Here is a 24,939-nt window from a genome sequence, read left to right as displayed (position 1 = left end):
AATACTTCTCCTATGAAGAACACTGTTATACAGTAACTCATCCCACTTAGTGTCATCTTTCTTTCCTAGGCTACTTATGACTTCTTATAGTTTCCAAGAAATCCTGAGCTGAACAGGGTAAAGAATGAGGCTCCCTCAACTGCATGATACAACCACGCTTTTGTTCTCCTCTATTCTTCCTGCTGTTCTTTAAACTGCTATTTGGTAAGGTTTGCTTCTAATTAAATTATGAATTATTCATAGTTGAGACTGCATCTCCTACGTGTGTGTAGGTACCTGGCACTAATCAGCCATGCTGCTACTGAAATTCTCAATCTCAACAGGAATAAAGCAAACAAACTAAAAAATTAAGCTCAGTGCACAACACATCCATGTGAAGTGACGAATACCAAGGTGACTCAAGTCACCACTTCAGTACGACTAAAATCATAAAAAGTGAGTAAAATGTTTTCAAAGAACCTGTTTATTATTTTCCTGCCTCTTTAATACAAACAACTTTATACAGTTGTATATTATTGCGTATCAGTGGGCACTAAGATTGCTGAAGCTCCTGCACAAGCTCACTGGCAGGATTGCCTGTGATCTTTCTTAGCATGTCACACCAGAGATGAACCTGCACAGGTGATACACATCATGCTGACACTCCTATCTCAACTAGCTGAGGCTGGACTTCTTCCCTATACCTTCGTACAACTTTCGCTTGTCTCAAGGCTGTAAGATTTTCACCTCTTTTTGCAATTAATGCTAACCATTCATCAGACCAGGATCAGAAAAACTGAGCAGGGCTCCTTTAGCTGCCTGGAAGAACATGGTCCGAAGCACTCAGTACCTCACTTTATTTCTCCTCCTTCCTGCCTCCAGTTTGAATTTCTAGGAGGCTATTCAAAAAAGAAACAAACATAAATCTTAACAAGAATCCAGCAGTATTTTCTCCCCCTCAGTAGAATAAGTCTACATTCATTCCACAATCCTGCATCCCTACCAGAGTACACTTCAGAAAACAGGAGGGTGTATCCTTACCAGTAAAAAACTGTAGCTGCAATAGGAATCTAGTCTGGCACTGGAAACTAAATTTCAGATGTATTTTCTAAGTGCATTCATTTCCATAACTGCATTTTTTTTTTCTTTCACACATTCCTTAGCATTCTTGAAGTGTGGGTCATTGACCTATCCAAAACACCATTTATGCCAGTAAACACTTAGCCCATTCCTCAAACCAGCAGCTCATGACAAGAGCTGTCAGACCAGAGTAATCCATATAAAATTTTCACCCATGTGCAACTCCCAGCTGTAATTTTTCCTCTCCCCCTGCACCAAATTGATCCTTCCCTTTTGTTCCCCTCTCCAGCACCTTATTAAAGAAATTGCAACATCCTTCTCCTCAAGTTCATTATCGTGACTATGGTGAAACTGCATTTTTAGAAGTCAGAGTGCCAACTTGCTAAGCAGTATTTACACAGATTAATCCAGGACCCAATTGCAGCATGGATCAGAGGCTAAATCTGCATCATTGCCATAATGCTCAGAGAAGTAAATGTGACCCAATAGTTTGAAATTAGAGCAAAAGGATTCAGCTGTTTCTCAACAGCTGAAAAGCAGTTATATAGAGGTCAAACAGACAATATTAATACATCACACTTCTAAAATCATTTAGCATTCTAAGCATCTTGATGAGCCAGAGGGTGTGACACTCTTACCAAGCTTGCAGGTGACACCAGGTGGAAGGAGGCAGATGGATACTCCACCTGGGAGTGTCAGGACTGCCATTCTGAGACCAAGACAGGCTGGAGAAACAGGCTAACAGGAATTTCTTGATGCACAGCAGGGAGAAATGCAAAGTCCACAATCCCTGGCAATGGCAGTGTGGGCAGCCGGGTGGGGGAGCAGCCTAGATATAAAGGGGGAAAATTTTTCACTTAGGGGACAGTGAGGCACTGGAACACACTGCTTCCAGAGAAGCTCTGGATGCCCCATCCCTGGAGGTTTCCAAGGCCAGGTTGGATGGGGCCCGGGGCAGCCAGATCTGGTAGGTGGCAACCCTGCCCACGGTGGGGCATTGGAGCTGGGTGGGCTTTGAGGTCCCCTCCAAGCCAAGCCTTTCAGTGGTTCTTTCTGTCAACAAGTATGCAACTCTCATTCCAGTCCAAGATTTTGGCTATTTTTTTTTTTAACCAGAGGAGAATTATGAGTTGTTAAAGATTTTTCCAAGCCATCAGAAATATGTCAAGATTTTTTTCTATATTGCACAAACTGCTTCAGCTATGCAAAACACTGTCAGCTCTTTTCTGACAGCAAGTTAAGAGCTACTTACTGCTATCTACTTACTGTCTTAGTATAGAAAGATTCAAGAATAATTGCAACAATCAGACTTCTGCAAAAAATGATGAAGATACAGTTGTCATGTATGAAATTATGATTTCTGCCCATTTCCTGTTTGTATCTACTTTTTTTTTATTTAGAACTGATCAAACAACTCACCCAAAGATGCATTTGAAACCAATAGTAAATTATTTTAAGATTTATTTCCATTTGCAGCCCTCTAGTATTTCTAGGAAACATGAGCTGCATGGTAATAACTTTTCTTAGGTGAAAATTCATTTCTGTAAATTAGTAATTGCTCTCTGTACCAACAGTGAAAGAGCCAACATAACAAAAAATGAGTATCAGTTAGTTTTTCGTTTTTAGGGGTTTTACCTTAGCATTTCAAATTGATATTGCAAACAAACACCATCACTCTTTGTGTAACAATTATCTTCTTCTTGCAACATCTGTGTAATTATCTGGCCTGTAGATCCTGACACAACCAGTGCTGAAGTTCTCAAAATATGCAATGCTCAGACCTTAAGCTTTTTGCTCAATTCCTCTACCACAGTAGATGTTACACAATCCTCACTACACTTATATGTTAACTTAGCACTTCAGTTCACACACAGTCATCTGCAAAAAAAGTAATAAACATACCAACTGGCATCTATAAAGCCTGCTCTGAAAGTAATACCTCGTATTTTATTATGTTGCTCATAATATCAGAGGCTGATGGGTGGTGGCATGGCAGTAAAAGCTGAACATTTCCCACAGTATTCTACTACATTTTATTGTTGTGTGACAGATGGCAGTAAAGGGCCAGTCTGACAGAACGGAGGTGTGTATGAAACAAAAGTGTGTCACTGATTTCCTCCACCTGGAAAAAATAGCACTCATTCATCAATGCTTTCTGAATATTTACGGAGACTAAACAGTGGGTGTGAGCACAGTCAGGGTGGTACATTTCAGCAGTGGCAACATTGAGTTACCTCCACTGGTACAGATTTTTATTAGTATGACCTGCAGGTTCTTGTTCTTCACTGGCAATAGCTAATGGTGGTGAATATGTTGAAAAACAATGCTCTGTAGCTGAGAATTTGCTCTATCAAATAGTGTCAATATGCTCTTGTATCTGTTGTAACTTTCATGGAAATAAATAGAAGACATTATTTTTAGAGCGACCTACAAATAATTCCCATAAAACACCATTTAAGCTGGAGTTAAATATCTTGGAAATAACACATTTACACAGAAAGGTATATATAGGCAATGATGCCTTTTATAGAGAGTTACAGTTTAAAAATGACTTTAAAAATGCATACAGATCTGCATTTAGGTACTAGAAGTAATTTAACCTCTAGATAGCACCTCTTTCGGTGCTACCAATAGCATATTAATGCTTCACACAATGTTTTCGTTACATATCCAATTGTACCCCTGCCAGAAGCCTTTCTAACAGAGATAGAAAATTACAGTACTGTTAATATTTCCTTAGATGTGCATGGATTTGATAAGGGTTGTCACAGGCTTATGGAGAATGTCTGTTCATGCTTTCATGACAGGCAGAAGAAATCTGGTGCAGTTGTATAAAGAAATGAATGGGAAAATATAAAACTGATATGCAATTAACACCAACCAAGACAAATGCCAGTATTATGTTCTAATCACCACCTGGTAGCAAAGAATATAGAGGAAACAGAATTCAATTAAGAGGCACAGAGATATTTTCCTCAATGGAAAGTCTGAAAAATTAGCTCTGCTTACTTGTAAAAGGACGAAAAGTGAATAAGAACAAAATAAAAGCATTCAGACAGCAGAGGCGTCTCCTGACTATTTTTGTACAAGGGAAGAGATGCTGAAACACACAATCATTAAGTTTGTTACTGAAAAAACACTCCAGAATCACTGCTAAAAGAGAGAGGAAAATGAGAGGACCCAGTTTTCATATTACAGTTGCTAGGTTCTTAACAAAAATTACTCCAAATGCATTACAGTATTCATAGTGCAAATGGAGCATAATTCCCATCTGCCCTACTTGTAACTTGTACCTGTAACGTAATTGCCGTAGGATGGCTATCTGTAACACAGCTAATAGTGTAACAACTTCTACACACTGCAGCTTTAATGGAGGGCATACCCACCAAAACCCAACAAAATGAGACTTACTCCATAACAGGCAAAAGTCTTGGCTTTGCATTGCCATCTAAACTTACCAGTTTCTTAGTAAATATGGTACATTACACAGATACATAAAGTACCATAGACACAGAAGGGAGAGGCTACTCTTCCATAATTCAGCCACTCAAGTAACTATGTGAGAGTTCTGCCTCTCCTAAGCATTAACAAACCCTCAAAAGAAAGAAACATGAGCATAGTTTGTCTTCTCCTTTCCTTTAATTCCCTTAATTCCTTTTTTTTTTTTTTTCTCCCCCCCCCCCCCCCCCCCCGAAGGTATGAAGTCTCTCAGATCACTTCTCTTGACTCCACATTTTATTTCAAGTTACTCAAAGGAAATCAAAGTATTTTCTAATTTTGCAAAAGCAAAAACAAAATACCTAAACTATCATGGTAATTTCCAAAAATGGAACTTGACCTGAGTCACTGAGTAGAGTCTGGTAGACTACAGCTGGTTCAGAAGTTCTCTGTCAAAAATCCAATTGTCTGTGTTTAAAAACCAGCTGCCCCTTACCCCTCTGTAAAACAAAACAACCACCAACAATAAAACATCCCAAATGCATCAATTTCACTTGCTTCTTTCACTGGATTTGACAAGTCCCTTCTAGGCAGGCTGATGGGTGAGGAACAGAGCAGGCACAGAGCTGAGCTTCCCTAGCACTCTGCTTGACAGGCCCTGTCAATTTTCATTTCTGGTTTACTGGCTGCCTGTGAGCAAATTTTGTAAATTCTGGAGATTCTATTTTGGACAAAGCATTTTTGGAAAACAAGTAAATATTTTTTTCTGTCTCATATTTCTTCCCTAGATCTCTTCCCCTCCCTCCTCAAGTGTTCTCTGTCTAACTCTGGGCTTGATTCTCACAAGTCTCTCTCTTTCCAGATACTGGGTCCCCTAACCTCCAAAGCAAATAGCTGAGATTACTCTGATATAAAGACTCATTATAAATATTGCTATATTGTAAACATTGAGGTATAGATAAACTATATTATTCCGGAATAACACAAAGTTATAAACTAAAAAAACTTCCTGTATGTTAGGGTGGTGAGCAGAGTCCCACCCAGACTCACGGTTCCTCTGACAAGATAACAGGAACAAGTGCAAGATGCTGCAGATAACAGAGGAGGAGTAGCAGTACATACACAGATGGCTTGCCTTGTCCTGTGGCACCACTAACGAGATAACAGCACAAAAAAGGGCAAGCTCTATAGATAACAGGGGGCAGCAGCTTAACAGAGTTTACCAGGACAACTGTATCATCAAATGAAGTATAAAGTCAACAGAAATGAGGTCAGCGTGGAAAAGGAAACAGGGCTGATCCGTTTACATGGGAAGCAGTGAGAATGGCTAATGGAAAGAACTCAGAAAGGGAAAAATGAGAGAAGAAAATGCCAGGAGAAACAATCTATGTGTTTGGAGCTGCTAGGGGATAAGCAGCCCCTCCAAACACTCCTATGCCCTTTGAAGGGAAAATGAAACCTGTTGTTGGTCTCATTGTACCTCGATCCAACTTGTACAGCGAGATCTGTACCAGACCTGGCTGACCTCCCATGTGTTAGTAAGGGAGCCTCCCAACGTCCAAACAATACGCAGGACAAAATAGGCCTTTCCCTACACTTTTAACTCACTATTGAGGAACACTAATGTAATTCAATTAGGACAGTTAAGAACGCTCTTTGTACCATTAGGAAATAGTTCCAGAGACTATCTACAGTGAATTCTCTTGTGAGACATAGATTTCTCTGAGTAGAAGCCAGGCAACAAAGACCCCTATACCCACCCCCCCCACCCCCCAAAACATTAGATGGCTCTAAATGGCTTATCTACTACAGCTTCCTGTCCCTAGCAAAAGTTTAAGAACAGGACAAGCAAACCAAAACACTTCTTATCAGTACTATCAGTCCTTAGAAATTGAGAGTTTGGGACATTCTGGGCCAGATGGGATGTCTGTGTGATTAACAATCCCCAGGAGAGTCTTCTTTTATGGAATTACCCAACTGTTCTCTGAACTGTAAATTCTTGACGTTGACAATGTCCCAGAGAAAGGGCTCTTTAGCTCAACAGCACAGCATGTTAACAGGTTTCTGTTCTGTCACCTAGCAGTTTCATTTGATGTGTCCTTTATTGGACAGGTAGGAGTATTTATCAGAACAGGCTCAAATAAAATGCACTAAAAAATGTATATTTTGTTATATTTTTCTACCAGTTACGTTACTTTCCTGGAAAATTCTATATCTACTTAGTCCAATAATTTTGAAACATTTATATACAAACATTTATTAGGAATTTTTGCAATGATTTCTGTATTGGAGATTAGACTATCTGAGATGTGTAAATTAGCTTATTTCTAATTAAATGCTATTTGTGTATTAGAAGGAGCAAGAATGCTTTAAATCTACTTTAGTTCCTGAATTCTAAAATTCAGGGAAAGCAGTCATGCTCTCCAAAATGCTTTGTAAGATCCATTGCTAAAAAATTACATCAAATAGCTACGTGTTATCATAGAATCCAGTCCTACACTGCATGCATGACCAGAATGCCTTTACTCCTACTGACATGCTGGTTGGCTGCCTGTGATCTCACTATCCCCACGCACTTATTGATCTCAGAATCAAATTACAGAAAGCCAAAGCTTTTAAGTTTTAAAGATTCAAATATAACACTGAGCATATCAAACTAGCATGCCTCAGAGATGATGGCTTAGGACAACAGAGGTTTCAGTCCTTCTAATGTTACATTTCTCCAGAAAAATCGTTCTTTTTGAGCAGCCAGAAGTTGAACATACATGCTATTTAGACAGCTTCTAACAGTGTTCTCAAAACTGCAATGTTTCATTTCCAGAACTTACTCTTTCATAATTTCTCTCTTCAAAAATAAAAACAGAAGATGTAGTTGTTTTAATAATACATTTTCAGATGAAAGTGTGGAATGTTTCACTCTGCTATAAGAATTTAAAGCATTTCATTTATTTGAAACACTCCCTGGTGTTGCATCAAAGACTAACACAGGAAAGGTACATTGGTTTCCAGTTTCATAAACTTAGACTTCCATCCCTCAATAGCCATGCAAAAACACAACACACAAGAAATCCTAACACACTCACAAATCTATCATCTGCTCACTTTTGTAAAACCTTGACTTATATTTTCTACATGCACAGGAGACTGGCTGCCCATACATAGCACACCTGCACACCATGACTTAAATCTGTAATAGTAACTATTATTATTAGTTTTTGAAACAGGACATTTTGGAAGGTTCCAACATCACTTCTTTACAGTACAACACAATACACCCTAGTTTCCAAGTTATTTTTTGTTAAGAACAGAAATTAAGCCCCATTAGCATCTACATCCTTGCAATTTAGATTTCTGGACTTTTTTTTTCATTTAAACGGTGGAGTCATATAGAGACAACCTGGAGATCTATATCTGAGCAAATCTAAGTTCACTTTAACAATTTATCCTGAATTTGGGGCATGTTCCTGTGAGCTATTTCAGAATATCTTAAAATACCTCACTGATCTCAAATTTGAGCACTGCACTATCTCCTTGGCATATGTATATGTATGCCATTTTGGAGAATATACATATATATATATGTGTGTGTGTGTGTGTGTGTGTGTGTATATATTTTTTTTTTCCCCATAAAAAAAGGTATGGTACTTATTTAGAACCCAAGCATTCTACTGTCTTCTATAGACAGACCACAGGAGACAATTTAAGAGTTCACTGACTTGCTTCTATCTTTTTTATACGCTTATCTGATCAGCATTTTATGAAATAGCAAACCGGTATGTATCTGAAATATGAGCTGAGTACTAGTGCAAAGAAATGTGTGTCAAAATTTGACTTATCTGAACAATTAGGGTGGTTCTCTGTACTAAGGAAGTGGAGCCTTCTAAAATAGTAGTCAAAACACAGGATGTTGTGCGGCCAGAAGATTCAGGCTTGACAGAACTAGCTTGTCATTTAAGTAGAAAGCTACTGTTCTGAAGCAGCACTTAAAAAAAAAAAATCAGTTCTCTGGGATGCCTTAAGTAAAGTTTAGACTCTCAATGAGGAGATGATACATTTTGTTCAACATCTACAGAGCTCCAAAACCAAAACCTCAACAATGTGTCCAACACAGTGTGCTACCAGTGATTTTGCTGCCACAGCAAAAAAAGTATCAGCTCTTAACAGCTAGTAGCAAAACCGACTTGTAGGTGGTTATAACCATTCACAGCAGGTTAAGCCTATTTACAAATTTCAGCTGACGTGGATAACTGGAAGTTAAAAATTTACCTACAGCAGATAAGGAAGATAATAAATTGCTGATGTGGATATTTACAGAGAAATCTTGCCATCTCACCTATCAGTCACAAAAACAAATACACCAGCTCCATCACTGTCCTATCTCACTGAGCTGAGCAGAACAGACTCATTTCTCATATTCCACTTGTACCCATTAATAATAGCCTATGTTCTTTTTAAGGTTGTCATTTCTTTGAAGAGAAATCAGTTTTTAGTCCAGTCTCTTAACATGTCCTAGCACAGAAGATTTGACTAAAGCAAGTAGGCTCATCTCACATCAGTGCCTGTGGCTGATGACTGAAAGCCAGAAACACAACAGTACATTCAATTCCTCTATCTGACTACACGACTACCCTATAATATGACATTGCTGCTACTTATAATAGGCAATAACTAGAAATCACAGCAAGAAACTCTCAAAGTACAATACTGAACAAGTATTTTACATTTTTAAGGAAGTTTCAAAGTCAACATCAAAAATACACTTCTAAAAATCAATAATGCCTGCTGGTGTAAGCAAGTGCTGTAATCTGACTGCAAATTAAATGCAAGGGGCTGTCAAGCAGGATGGAAAAAGAATGGTTTGTGAGGGGCAGCACATCAGAATCACATCTGTGTTAGAAGTTTTCTGACAGCACTAACTAAACTCAAGTTCAAAAATTACAGTCATCCAAAACACATACACTGAAAAACCTGTTTAATGTTTGCAGTCTGGTGATTTTCTCATTGATTTTAACTGAAGCTGCTTACTGCTTTTTTCCTTCTAGAAGAAAATGGCAGCCCCCAGAGAGTATCATTTGCCTTCTTTGAAACTGACAGATACGGTCATAAAGAAAAGAAGCACTCATCCATTGTAATGTCCAAATTTTCATCTTTTTCCATTCTCGGTAGGGAAAGAGACATTGGAATGCCATAAGTAAACAGGTGAAAGGCCAGCCATCAGCCACAGGTATCCTTAAATTAAAGACACTGGGAGAAAGTAATTCCCTGCCCCAGTCGGAAGGATCAGCTGATGATTGCATGTGTCCATCAGCAGTCTTTCAGAGAGGAAACTATTGCAATCAATTTGTTCAAATAGGGAACCATTTTTACACATCATGCAAAGTGCACTACAGTTTAGTTAGTCTGGCTTTTATCCAAGTTATAAAGCAAATAAAAAAAATATACATACAGCACGTGAACACGTACTTCTGTTGTTGCTTTCCCCCACCACATAGCCCACCAAGTCTCCCTCCTTCAATTTTGTAAAACTTAGTTTAGATAAGTTCATGTCTATTTCAAGGAAGTTGAAATTTGGATGTTGGTCACTGAGGGGTGGGATTTTTTTTTTTTTTTTTTTCTTTGAGAGGACTTAGAAGGAGTGGTAGAAAAGATAACAAAGTTCCAGATCTTTTGATTATAGTACTTCTAATGCCTCCCAGGATGTTTTCTGTAAATAGCATATTTGAAACTGGATATTGAAGTACAGCAAGAATATCAAAGAAATTATGAATAAATTATTTTCTGATAAGGCACATTCACAGCTCATTTTACAGCTGAAGCTCCCCACACAGCACAGGACTAATAGCAACACTGAGTTCTAAATACAAGGGAATAATTGCTGGTGAAGGTGCAGTAAAACCAGCCACGAAGTTCTCAGGACTTCCTCCTCCTCCTCCTCCTCCTCCTCCTCCTCCTCCCCCCCCCCCCCCCCCGTGTGTGTGTGGCTTGTCAAACACACATTAGATATATTTATTAGATATATTTGACTTTAAGGTATCAGATCCCGTCCTCATTTATTTGCTCTGATGTGTTCAAACAGACACAAGACTTCTAAAGCTTTTTATTATTATTATTATTATTATTTTATTTTTTTTTTTTTAAGATCTGTCTTTGGCATTAGCTGCTGGCATTGTTCCTCCCTCAGAAAACAAACAAAAATTGCATTTTTCAAATGGCATGAATCTAAAGTAGAAAAGGTTCCCCACTGTAAACAGAGAATAAAATAGGCATCACAAAAATACTGTGTACAAACAAAAGAGAATAAAACATCCACACCATGTCCTCTTCACAGAATGTAGTCATAGGTAATTAGCACACCAGGAAGCTATTATAAAGTCACTCTGAAATGAACACATATAACATCACACACTACACTACTGTGTGTTTAAAAAAACTGAGCAATATTAGCATCCTTCCAACATCTCATAGTCAAGCCTACAGCTAACATAAAATGTTTTGCTTTTTCCCCTCCAATGGCCAGATCAGAAGACTGCCCACCTAAAATTTCTTTTCACATGCAAGAGATTCAAGTAGTACCTCTTGGTTAGCTTACACTATAGGACCTGTTTTCCATAAGAAAATCACATGCCGAACTTTTTCTTCAAAGAATGGATTTAAAAAATGCAGAAGTGAAGACACGGCCACTGGTCAAGCTTTGCATTGCTAAATAGGTTCAAAATAATTTTCCTGATGAAATGAAACCACCATCCACAGGACTGCAGAAAAATTGAGAGGAAAAATTAAGACAAAAAAGAAATCCAATCAAAGTTAAAAAGGCTCAACTGTTTTCCAAAACTCAGAGGTGCTCTCCTTAAACTTTGTTAGTTTCCATCATAAGTAGTTATACTGGTTTTACAGCTACTTTTTCCTACTTTTGGTCCAAGTGACAAGCAAAAGTTACAGGAGTTATGGGTGAACACCTTACATAACCCATATAAGAGTGATCCCATAACAAGGGATCACTGAGCTGAAGCAAAAGGAAAGTTACATTTTCACTGCTATCGCTGGAAAAAGCTTTACTTCCCACATCACTGAATCATCACAGTCATAACAAATTGAAGGGATGCTCGTTCACCACGATGATGCTGGAAACTTATGCTTTCAGGAATGACCAGTGAACACAGACAGGGAGGACAAGAAAACATAAAGAAGGACTTACTTTTCAAAACCAAGCTTCCGGAGAGCCAGACTTCTTTATGATATCAAAAATAACAAAAAATCTAATACTAAAAAGTTGGACTCCCATGAACTGGTAGCATACTGCAATAAACTAATCCTATTGTAAAAATATTTACAAGGTCTTCTGAAAACCATACAGTAAGTCACATAAATTAGATGAAAAATTAATTAAAACCCAAGTTTTTAAGTTACTTATATTTGCTAATTTAAGTGTTTACAAAGAAATCAATCAGAACTCTGCTTTAAATTTAATTCAGTGGTATCAATCTCAGTCACAATATAGGCTTCAAATTTGCCAACTTGAACTTGCACTAAATTAGCTTTCACATCTCAAGTTTCGTATCTGCAATGTATAAGCATCTTACACTTTCATCAGAGGCACACAGAGGAAATAAGCTTCAGAATGCCATACAGTTCTTTAACAGATTTCTCACAGTATGTCAGAATACTAAGTTACCCACTCTTACCCACCAGAGGCAAAAGTTACAACTAACAGTTTTGTTTTTCATTAATAGCTTGTGTTTCAAAATTGAAGATGGAACTCCCCGTATTAACCACATTTTTTGGCCAGCAAATATTTTCTCAGTTTTAAAAATTTCAAGATACCAACTCAGCTAACACTCAGTACCTACTATGTTTGCCTAATGAAACTGGAAAAGAAGCATAAATGCAAAGGAGTTAGAAAAGGCCACATCATTTCCCTTGCTGAACCACCTCTTACAATTATAGCTTACTTCAAAACAATTTATACATGTAGGATAAATGTCTAAACCATGACTACTTAGATACTAGAAAGAAGAGTTTAAGATCATGAAAAAGCTGGAAAAGGCAAACTAAAAAGGCCATGGGCAGGCTTCTGTGGAACGAGCTCAATTTGTCCAGGGACCTGATCTCATGGGAGAGATCCCTGTAGAGCAGGAGTGCCCAGGAGACCTCGATGATCTCCAAGCACAGGAATGGCTCTTGGCTGGAGGCCACCGAGGCCAAAGAGTTCATCTAGGCTGGATGTGGAGCATGCAAGGTGAGCCCAAACTCCCAGGGAAGCCCAGGAGGAAGATCAGCCAGGGGCTGGCCAACAGCAGTGCAGAAGTTTAACAAAGCTCAGCTGGAAATGGCTATGGGACAGAAAGTACCTCTACAGAAACATCAGCAAAAGGACCAAACAAAATGGACTTGCTGCTTAACAGCCTGGAAAAACTAGCAACAAAGGACATGAAAAGGCTTAAGCAATAATGTTTGCTTTTGGTTTTGCCTTTTTTTTTTTTTTTTTTTTTTTTTTTTTTTTTTTTTTGTCTCTGTTCTTTACCATATTCCTAATAGAGTTTATCAGGGAGAGACGTTAGGTAAAAAAGTGAAGATGAAGATAAGGATGAAGCACTTAAGAAGAAAATGAAAATCTAACTTGATAATAATAAGAGTCCACAGACATGGGAATATGTTTGCCCAGAGTGACCAAAACCTCCATCTTCAGAGGTTTTCTGAACCTGACTTCAAATCTGAGCAACCTGATTCATTTTTGAAATCAGCTCTTCAAGACAGTGACCAGGGTCCAGCAGAAAGTCTGAATCCCTCAGTGACAAAATTATAGAGTAAGAAGAAGGTTGGGAGAAAGAACAAAAATCACAGCATGTATAAATTCAGACCAGTGGTGCCTTCATAATGCCTTGACATCATCAGGCTGCATAAGACCACAGACTCCATGAAGTCTGAAAGCTTTCTCACAGACCATCTGCTGTCTACAAGATTTAGATTCATACTGACTTAAGAAAAACTGGCTATTGATCTGGATTCTGCTTGCAATATATGTAATTTCTTTTTTTTTTTTTTTTTTTTTTTTTCTCAATGTAGCTCACAATTCGTAAAGAAAAAGAAAAATAAATTTGCATCTATTAGATGTGCTTAATTAAATCAGATCTTGCTGTCAACAAACCACATCCTCAGTTACAAACAAGAGAACTTGTCATTTACCAATTGCATGAAGTATTTAGCTGTACATACAACATACATATGGAAAGAGATACAAATAAATCAGTCCTTCTCTGTCTAAATACATCAATTTTTTAAAAATACTGCATGGATAGGCTTAAGGGCTTTTCTTTAGAGAAGTCATTTTTGATACACCCTTCCTGATCTGTGATATCACCTTAGCCCTTGACAACATCACACACATTTCTAGAGTCAGTTCAGGTTCAGTACCATGCTTACCCTAGAGCTTTATAGAGTGAGACATAAAAGTATCAGACAACTTACAGCTTGTCGTTATGTAGCAGGCTTTTTTTTCCCCCATGGTGGCTCTTCAGACAGTCTCACCAGAACGCAAAAAGCAATACACAGCCTTGAAGCATTATGACTTTTCAAATGTGTAACTGATATAAATCTCCTACTCTCTAAATGGCAATCACGTTTTCTGTTGCAGGATGGGTGGGGGGAGTCAATCCACAACAATGTTATTAACATCTATTCTTCAAGCTTCGGTTTAAAGCATTTAGTATTGCTGTCCAGATCCAACACAAAATTTGAAGTGCAGTTCTCAGAATCACAGATGGGTGGAGAACTATAACCACAGTAACAAGCAGCACATTTCCCTACAGACAGGGAAGTGGGCACAGCTTTATCAGTATCACCATTCAGTACACCAACAGATGTCAGCGCTCAAAGGCAGTGTGAAAACTGACAGCAGAGTTAAAGACTGAGTCTGCATCTGCATGTGCATATCAGGGAATAGTAAAATTACTATCTCCCTGAGCGCAACATTTTGAAAGCAAAATGTTTTTTTAAGGTTGATATTCTTTTACACAAGCTATTTCCTATTTCCTTGGAAGAAAGCAGTCCCTGAACAAAAGAAATTTCAAAAGGCACATAGATGTTTATTATGCAGTGAAGCAAGTAAAAGAAAAACATGTAGATACTAAAAAAAAAAAAAAAAAGCCCTGCAGTGGTCTGAATACTAATTAAAGAAGCAATCGACGCTGATCGAATGCAATTTTATTGCTGTGTTTTAAAAGCACAGACTTTGAATTTAAAAAAAAAAAAAAAAAAAAAAAAAAAAAAAAGTTTTATGTTGCCAAGCAATAAGTTCACCTCTGCATAAATCAGGTGATGTAAAATTCTGGAAGAAAGTATCAGATACTCTTTCTTTTCTGTTTTATTCTCACAGAATAAACAGCACTGCTTGTAACGCAAGTGCCACCAATATATACCTTCACACGAAAGCTGCAATGCCGCATGCTTTTACTTTGAAATTTCAATTCCTGCTTTCTGCCCAGCATCACAGAAAAAATGTTGATTCTTCTGAAAGAATTTTTGAAGAGCACACAGGAGGTCTTGTAACAGCTGGATGCAGCACAGCCACCAGCTCTTTCTGGCACAGCATCGTTTTGGTCCTTTGCTTATATTGCCTATTTTCTCTCCCCATCTCCATGTTTTTTTCTACCTTATTAGATACCTGCATTAAAAAAAAGGTCCAAGTATCTTGCAAGTCAAATTTCCATTTACTCACTTTATTTCTAAGCAATTTCAAAGCGAAGGTCATATAGTTTCCAAGAGTGTGGGAAGACAAATGAAAGTAGATTTTACATTTGCAGTTACCTTTGCTTAAGAGAATACATATCTCAGTGTTCCCACAAGGGCTGTGAAATTTTAACAGTTGTACGAACATAACAGCAGGTTACACGCTCATCCAATCTGTTTCAAAAGCTTTTAAAATTAGAGGCATCAGAATGAGCAATACCTGTATCTTCATAAACACCAGCTATAAAATCCAACCAGCTTACTGTGTAAAGCTACAGCCAATTGCTGCGTAATTTCATGCAAGCATTTCTAGGTTACCACAGAGTTCAAAGTGGTGATTACAAGATACAAGAAAGGCAAACCTGGGGTTTTACTTCTGTACTTACTCCCCTTCAACACAGAGTTAGACCAGAGCATTTGATTTCAGGTGTTGTTTGCAATGCCCACAGCCAGCGACCTAAGCAGCACAACAAAGCTCCCCACCTGCAGCCTTGGGCCTGACTCCACAATCCAGGTGCAAACCCACAGTGTAAACAAGAGCAAAGGCAGCCCAGCTCACAGCACAGCCAAGAACCAAGTACAGACTTTGGTTCACAGGCAAAGAACTGAGCTGGGACCTGGCTCTCCACACCACCCTCCCCACACTGCACCATCTGCACCAGGCCCAGGCCCCTCTGGGCCCTGCCACACAAGCTCCCCTGCTTGGCAGCCAGGCTGCCCAGTAGCTGTTGCAAGAAAGGATTAAGCACAGTTCTGTGAAAGGTCTTGCTTAATCTGTATCAGGCAAAGGAGTATGTGCTTTATTACTCACCAATTATATTTTCATGGCAGACTTGCAGGCTTGGTTATAGGAAGTGATGGAAAATAAGACGACAGATTCTTCTTAGTGTGCACACATTCTTTTATCACATGCTACGTTTCTTGGATAAAGGAGGTTTTCAGACACAAAAAAGGAACCAGTATATGGATTACCTGGTATACTGCCCATATTATTTATCTCCCAGGCCCATCTAAACAATTATTTTCTTTGTTTTACAAGGTAATTTCTAAGAATAACTTTAAAATAATCTACAGAACCCTTTAAAACAGAGTGTCTAAAACATAATTAACGCAGATACCTCTGTATAACTGAGTTTCTTACTAGAAAGCAGAATGTTTTAGCATCACTGTACTATCTCAGGCTGCAGGTTTTTTTTGCCAGAGAAGGGCTGTACCATTAGACAGCAGCAAATAGTGAATCAAACAATGAATACTTTCCCAAAGTATTAGACTCTTATTCAGCCAAGTAAATTAGTAAGATACATTTACTATTTAATGGGCAGATAAAGGAACTACATGCTAAAGCATTTTATTTGAGATGAGAACTGCAGGAATTCACTATGCTGACTCTTCAAAACCAGGAGGAGAAAAAAAGAAAAAACAGGAAAAGTGAAGACACTGAAGTGTTCTTACAGCACTGTATTCAGATAGCTGTAAGGAAAGGTATCTGTCCAGCAGTCATACAAGTGCCTGCATAATGAAGTTAATTACAAGAAGCACTGTCTCCTGTCTGTCCGTGATCTTCTTTTCACAGATCTGTGCTTTCATTAACATTCAAAGAAGCTATCAAAGCCTCTCTATCACTCTTAGCATTTTTCTGCTTGAATGAGATAGACATTTTTCAGCCTTAATAGTAGATTCTAATAAACAGGTGGAGTTTTTCTGCTTCGGTTTGCCCACAGCACAGAATTACAGCCCTAAGCTGTTGAACTCACCAACATTATGATTTACTCCATTTCTCTATACTAAATCACTGCCATAGGCTGCTACACTAATGTTAAATACAAAATTATCACCATGGGAATATAACTTTTGCCAAAATGCAGGAGACATTCCATTTTAAGCTTTACCTCGCCCCTTTTCATCACCTTATTTAGCTTTCATGAAGACTCTTGTGTGTCTGGAATTTAGGTTTTGCCTTTGCATAAGATGTGCACATGGCTTTCAGCTAAAGAATTAATCATGTGCTGGATTTTTTTTTTTTTGAAAGCCAGATGTTTTCCACTGAACATTTAAAGTCTTTTCATTTGCCCACAGTTCAGTCCCCGTTCTATCCATAGAACACTCACAAGTTTTGTTAATATACCTGCAGAGAATGCAGACCAAGCTGGAACATAAGAAAAGTAAACATTCCTCCAGGTCAGCTCATGGAAAGATGTAAGGACGGAAAACACAAACTAGCAATAGGTAAAGACCCTATTCCAATCAAGCATGCACACTGTCACACGCCAAAAACATTCCTCCTTCTCATAACTGGTACTCCTAAAACAAACAAAAACCACCACAGGCAGCCAGAACAACTCACCTGAAACAATGTCTTTCTGTAAAAAGACATTAAGGGATCCCAAAGGAAAGCATTTAATTTGACAAAGGCATGCCATATGTCACACCAAACGGACAAAAACATGACATGGTCCCACTATTCTCCACATCATCCACCCTTCCAAACACATTAGCTTAGTAGAGGTCTACTGCTTGCTTCCCCTGTGCTCAGACAACACCATTTCGGCTCCCTGCCCCATTTAACAATGAATTCAGCAAAGCCTTGGGCAGACTTCTGGCTAGCTGGCAGATTAGGATGGCTCTGCGTAGGGCCTGCAGACACTGCTGAACAGTCACTGACCCATGTCCTTAGTAACTCATCGGCAGCTCCTCTGCATCTTCTAGTGTTATTCCCTATGCCAACTGTTTAGTTCACTGTCTTGTTGCATTTTAGATGCCATAACATCCATGTCCCACAAGAGCATAGAATTCCCAACAAACACCGAGAAAATGCCTCTGAGCCCCAGAGGATGCCCTTAACTTAGAAGTAAAAGGTACTTACACATCATACTGCATTCCCTGTATTCAGGCACTTAACTCACTTTCTTGTTGTCTTTTATAAAACCACTATCAAACAATTATAAAAAAAACACAAGAACTAGTATTTGTCCAGAAGGAACGCGCAGTAGAACTCTCAAAAAGGACTAGTGGATACAAAAACTCTCAAGTTTACAGGTAGAAAAATAAAACTGTGGGATTTAAAAAAAAAAAAAAAAAAAAAAAAAAAAAAAAAAGCAAAAAGCTAAGATACATTTTAAACTCCTTTGTGAAACAGTTGCAAGATGTTTGCATTAAGGTCAGAGCCTGAAGAAAAGTTCAGAAGTGCATTGCATCATCAGCATATTGCCAGAAATCACTACCTGATTACTCATTACACATGGATTCTTTTTCTTCCACTGCATCCTTATGAATACATAAGGATCTGTACCATCAGGAAATGGGGCCCTATATGTTTGGAACCCAAATCTCTTCATACTTGCACACAGCAGTTTAATCTTCCTCCTACCAGGGAAGTTCCTACAACTTCCTCGCAGTGAAAACACAGAATTGCATTCCGCAGGAGCCGGCGGTTCTGTAATTACTGCTCCTGCCTTTCTTCTCCTTTTTTTCCGTTCTGAGAAAAAGGGTCAAGAGGTAACAGCCTTCCAAAGTGCAGCACTTCCGCCTGCCTCAGAGCTCTCACCTCTGCAAATGCCACATTGCAAATTCAAATGCAATGGAGAAACCAGTGTCCTAAAACAGAGAGGTTTTGTGCCTTCCTCACCCACCTAGCACCATCCAATTCCCCCAGCCCAATCTGCTGCTGAGTGGACCCTTCAAGAAAGCCTTCAACTTAACAGAAAACTGTTCAGCTTTCCTTCTCTGTCAGTTCTCTGTAGGTTCAGTGAGCTGAAGCAGCTTCCAGAGGGCTCCAAGGAGTCATGCAAAGGAAACAGTAGGCAAGAGTAAGTGATCAGAAGAGATTCTCCTCCTCTTTTCGACAGCAAGAAGTATTAGTGTATTACCTCATTTAAAAAAAAAAAAAAAAAAAAAAAAAAAAAAAAAATCAGTAAAAGGAAAACATCTCCCAGCACATTCATCAGCCCCCCCAAGCAGCACCAGCCAGGGAGCTGCAAGTATGCAGGAGGAGCCCCCCAACACAAGCCACCCCTGCTATTTCATCACTACTTCCCCTCATAGCCAGAGAGTCCTGATGAGAGCCAAGCACTGCTATATCAAGTGCATATTAGATTTCTGATTAACCTTTTATGTCCATGTTCATGAGCTTTTCTTCCTCCAGATATTTCTGAACTTCCCTGCAACATTGCTAAAACTTCTTGCTTAATCTAACGATTTCCAACTAAAAGCCACCACAAAAATAAATATTTAGGATTTTGGAAACTCTGAACTCACACTACCAACTCAACTCCAATTCAGTTCTTTATAGGAAGACAGCATGAAGTAATCTTCAGTTGCTAAGTCTGTTCTGATGCCTTGTGACTGCTGTGCTGTCTTAAAGGACAGCACAAGAAACATAGGATCAGGGAATACACTTCTCTCTAGGGCTTCTGCTAGATGACTGCAACAGCTTTGAGTTGTGCAAGCGCTGAGAGCAAGGTCATGGCACTATGGACATCAAGTTCCAGTTTCCCACCACCATCCTGAAGGCATATATGTCTGAACAGCACAACATAATAACATGCAGGCTCTGAGCTAGCTATCTTCTGCAGGAGCAGCGTGCTGCATTGCTGCCATGACCCATCAATAGCTTGCTGCTCCATACAATTAGTCAGGGCAGAGCTCTACGCGAATGGGATTGTACTGGTACTTGTACCTGTGCTGGCTCATTCATTGTTTTCTGTTCCTTTTCTCTGAAATAAAAAGGGTTCCATTTCTGTTATTTACCTAACACCTAAGTAATTCATTTCCTTTCCCCACACCCCCCGGAAAGAATAGAAATGAAATTTGGAGAAGATTCAAAGTCAGGTTGCCTTAACTGAAATAGAGCTCCCCTACTTTCATAGTCTGTCCCCACTATTTCTGTTTTCCTTAATGCTGCTTTTGTTCATCTCACCTTTCCCAAACTGTCTACGTGCTTGCAAGTCTTTCCTGATGTTTTTCTCCTCATTACTTCTAATATCCAGCCACAACCAACAGTGACAACAGCAGAAACTGGACAAATGTCAGCTTGTTTTCTCACCAATTGGGAGTACCCGCTCAAAACAGAGGCTGCCTCGCCATTCAGCAGGTGGAGGAACAGGAGTAGAAACGACAGACTCCTCGTTCAGAGCCCAGAGCTCTTATCAGGACACCAGAAGAGAGCAGCATGAGGAGTACCAGGTACCCAAGCCCTGGTCCAAGTCATGGAGAAACAGGGAAACTGCCTGGACAGTTAGTTACTGCTAATAAAACAACCCCACTGACACACCTGAGAGCAGCTGTGTCTCCTTGCTCAAACCTCCCTGAAACACACAGCTTGATGAAGGTGCAACAGCACAAGCAGCATCAGCTCAGCTGGTACACAATTCAGCAGCCACCAGCAGCTGACAGCAGCTTTACAGCAGGAAGCACTGGGTAGGTGGTACTGCCAAAGCCTCCCTCAGTGCCTGCTTGCAACTCATAATCAGAAGAGAAACCAGAGGAGGACCACAGCAGGCAACAGTGCCCTGGGCTGAAGCTTCTGTCCCTTTACCACAAGGGCAAAGCGCAACTGCAGCAACACGAGATATCTGCTTCACTGCCTTTACCAGTGCCTGATTTACTTGATAAGCTTATAGCAACTTGCTTTATTTTTCTGGTTGATTGCCATAATGTTGGTTTCAATACTAAGTAAAGTTCAGTAACCTTTATATTCCCATCTTTTTCAAGTTTCTCATTGTTTTTTTTCTTTTGTTGTTTAATACAATAAAGTATGCCATAGAAATTTTAACCTCTTTTATCTATCTCACATCCTCATTAAGAAATAACACAATCATGTTATTTTATTGTTTTGTGGCTGCAAACTATATTTGCTGGTACTGGCTAGAGCTAAACATTTATTTCAACTTCTTCCCCAGTTTACAATCCCAGCACGCAATGGCCATGCTGTAACAGGAGATTTCCACAGCTTCTCTCTAGGGCGTAGTTCACATTTTTGAAAGTTACAATATAAAGCTATACCTAAGAAGCCTACAGACTGGAACTGCAGACCGACAGTAGTGTATTAACACAAAGAAGTGGACAAGAGCTTGGAAAAACAGGGAGAAGAGCAACAAAAACACCAGTGCATGAAACAACATAGAATAAGAAACATTGCTTTAAGGTCAGTGAAAAGGAGTATTCCCCTCAAAAGAAAAAAATAAAATCAAACTGGTTAAGGTACAGTAAGACAGAGCAATTAAGTAAACATGTGAAGTTTGCCTGCTGAACAGGGAGGGAAAAAAACTCCCACAAACAACACAGTGTTAAGGAATTAGACTGAGATAGAAAAGAAAAAATAAAGACCTGGGAACTACAAGCATTGTAGTTTGCCATCATTTCCCGTGCTTACAGCTGCCAAACATCTGGTCTGGGGGTTCCACTGCTGTCAGGGGTTCCCAGGTGGAAGTCAGGAAAAATAAGAGGAACAGGATGGGAGGGAAGAAAAACAATAATGAAGGGGTTCTGGAGTTTGTATGGATGTAGATACATCCACCTCTCATATGTGCAAGCAGGCAGATAGATGCACACAAGCACGTTTGTATACATATATGCTAAAACATCACTGGAGAAGATGGCACAGCGCTAGCCGTGCAGAATCAGCAGTATCTCTCAGTATTATCTCCTTCATCCTGCTTAGGTGTTGCGCTCTGCTGTACAACAAATGTCATGCATAGGTTCTGAAGCCTCAATATGCCAATTCTAACCTCTTTTACAAGGCAATTCCAGATAACAGGGAACAGTTTGTTGGTACTTTTAATTGCTCCAATGTGCCTCAGGGAGGCTGTGAGGCTGCAGACAGGAGAACACAGGCTCTGCACACTTTGAGTTGTGCTCTGTGTACTATGCACTCAGGAGAGTTTTCTTTCTCCAAATCTGCCTCTACTTATGACCCCGTACACAGTTTGCTACAACAGTTTAATTGATGCTCAGAGCACGGTATCAAATCTCAGAGTTCTATGTAGTGAAAACGTCCACTTTTCCGATTGCTCCATAAGAACACATCATAAAACAAAACCAAAAACAGGCTGACGGTATTTCACCAACACGGAAACACTCAGTTATTACAGCCTCGCTCCCTATCTCATCTCCATCACCACAGAACGGGAAACAGACACTACTTATTAATTTACTAACCGTAACCCCAGCAGGCGGCTGAAATTGTGAAACTGATAAGCAAAAGCGTCAGTAATGGCATGAAGTTGAATTATATTTACAGAAATAAATATAGTTTTATAGAAAAACCCATATACTACGGAAAAGACCCTATCAAGCCTCCGGCTTGCGGCAGCCCTACCTACGCACAGCTCGGACAGGGCGTTTCGGGGAGGCACTCAGCGCTCACCACCCGATGCCGTACCACTATAACAAGCGGACCGCGCTCCGCCTGCGGTGCGGGACAGACGCTCCGAGCCGCCCAGCCCGCCGCCTCCCCTCTCCCATCCCGGGTGCGCGCTTCCTCGGGATCTCGGAGCCGTGACATGGGGGGAGAGGGAGAAGGAGGAGGCGGCCGGGCAGGACCTGTTGCCCGGCGCGGTGCCGCCGCCACCACCCACCTCTTTGATCTTGTCCCTCCGCTGTCGCACGGCGGGATCGGCGGGCTCTCGCCCCACGGCGCCCACGGGCTGCTGGAACGGGCGCTGGGGCAGCCCGGCGGCGGCCGCCTCCTTCCTGCCGCGGGCGTCCTGCAGAAGTTTCTCCTTGTCCTGGCGGATGTCTCTGCGGATCTCCTCGGGCAGCTTCTGCAGCGTCTCCTTGGCCTCGCGCAGGGCCCTTTCGTGGTCCGCGCGGATCCGTTCCAGGCTGCCCGCCCCGCCCGCCTCCTCCGGCATCGCCGGGCCGGCACCGGGCTGCGGCGGGGCGCGGGGCTGGAAACCGGGCGGCGGCGGCTGCAGGGCGGCCGAGTGGAAGAAGACGCCGCTGAGCAGCTTGGAGGAGTCGGGCAGGAAGAAGATGGCCCCGAAGCAGAGGGTGATGAAGGCGCTGAACACCAACAGCAGCACGAACTTCTCCGTCAGTCGGAACGCGCCGGGGCCCGCCGCCTTCCTGCCCCCGCCGCCCGCGCCGCCGCCCGCCGGACCGCCCAGCGCGCCCGGCCCCGTCGCGCTACTAAAGAGCGGCAGCAGGCTGGCGGCGGGCATGGCCCCCCCGCCGTCTCAGCGCGCCCCGCTGTGAGCGGAGCGGAGCGACGCGACGCGACGCGACCCGACCGCACCGGACGGCTCCGCGCCGCAGCGGCGGACAGAAACTTTCCCGAGAGGCCGACGACAACTTTTCCCCTCCCCGCCGGCAGCGCGCTCGGCGTGTAGCGGGGCGGGCGCTGTCAGCTCCGGCCCATACCTCCACCGCGCCGCCGCCGCCGCCGCCGCCGCGGGTGCCGCTCCCGCTCCGCCCGCGCGGAACAACTGCCGGGCGGCCGGAGGCGGGGCGGGGCGGGGCGGGGCCGCAGCAGGGCCAATAGCGGGGGCGGGGCGGGGCCATGCAGCACCCGCCCTCCAGCCACGCCCCGCCCCGCCCCGCCCCGCCCCGCCGGACCCGCGGTTGGCGGGCGTGGGTTGCCGGCAGTTGGGCCGCTCGGCTCCGACTCTGCGCACGAAGGCACTCGAGTCCACACGCCGGGAGCAGAGCGGGGTTGGGTTTCTTCCCGTTGCCTGTTACAGGGGGAGAAGTATTTTCTTACCAAAAACGAACGGCGGGAATGGGAGACCCAGGGAAACATGCAAGGAAGGGGATGGGTGGCACACGCAGTGTTATTTCCAACTTTCTGGACCCCACCCGCACTGTGACAACAGGTCAGCCCTGCTGAGCTGATTGCAATGCTTCCTTCCCAGGCAAACCACTTAATCACGGGAAAGCAGCAAGATCAGTTTTTCCCAGAAGTTCTGATGCCGACACATTACTTTGTGTGTTTGCATCATTTTGTTTTGCAAGTGGGAAAAAAACGGTAGAGGGAAGCCTGAGCCTTGAACAAGGGCAGGGAAAAGTCATTGCATAAGCTGCAAAAAGGAGATGTTGAAAATGGGCCTGGCATGGGCCTCCCTGTGCTCCCAGAGGAATTCAGGGGAGATTCACCATTGACTTAATAGGAATCGAGAGAGGCTGCTGCCCAGCGCTTCTCTAAATCCCATTCTTTAATAGTTAGAATATGTAACAGATTAATTAAAAACAGGTCTGGAAAAGACGGTTACATTTAAATGCTGGACTGAGTCCTGCAAAACTCCCTTAAGTATACTGGTGAACGCTTCTGTGAAAATTCAGGATTATAGATGATTCCAAAGGATCAGACAGAGGCTGCAATTTTGCATCTGGTTAAACCAGTGATTTCCTTCAGTTTTTACTCAGATTTTTTTTTCTTTTTTTCTTCTTCTTCTTTTTTTCCTCTGAGTTGCCTTTCCCCACAGTTAGATCTGCAACGATTGCTTAAACCAAACAATAAGCACTGGGATTTTGACATGCATTTCCCAGAAATGTGTAACATAGCCCATGAGCTGTGCCAAGACAAGAACTGGTTAGGATGGAAGGACTCAGCCTGCTTGGAAAAGGAGATAAGAATCTCTGCCTTGGTTTGTTCGTTTGTTGTTGTTGGAAAGGAACATTTAAGGTGGCAGATGCAGAGTTTGCATATTGCAAGTAGGTTGACTAATGAAAAAGCTTCCTAAGTGGAGAAATACCACACTCAGCTTCAGCGAACGTTTTCTG

At 41.4% G+C, this 24,939-nt stretch overlaps 1 protein-coding gene across 1 annotated transcript in view; it reads right to left on the bottom strand.

Annotated features, from left to right (window-relative positions):
• Nucleotides 1–23,381, bottom strand: part of MAN1A1 (mannosidase alpha class 1A member 1) — a gene marked incomplete at both ends in the record, with an annotated part of 139,699 nt that extends 116,318 nt beyond the window's left edge. The window contains one exon of the mRNA XM_079532451.1: nucleotides 22,797–23,381. Coding sequence (XP_079388577.1) covers nucleotides 22,797–23,381 — 585 coding nt within the window. The remainder of the gene's footprint in view (nucleotides 1–22,796) is intronic.
• Nucleotides 23,382–24,939: the final 1,558 nt, after the last annotated feature.

Source organism: Tetrao urogallus, assembly GCF_951394365.1.
Source record: "Tetrao urogallus genome assembly, chromosome: 2".
NCBI lineage: Eukaryota > Metazoa > Chordata > Aves > Galliformes > Phasianidae > Tetrao > Tetrao urogallus.
Note: the sequence above shows the minus strand (reverse complement) of the source record. Positions and strands in the feature narration are given on the sequence as shown.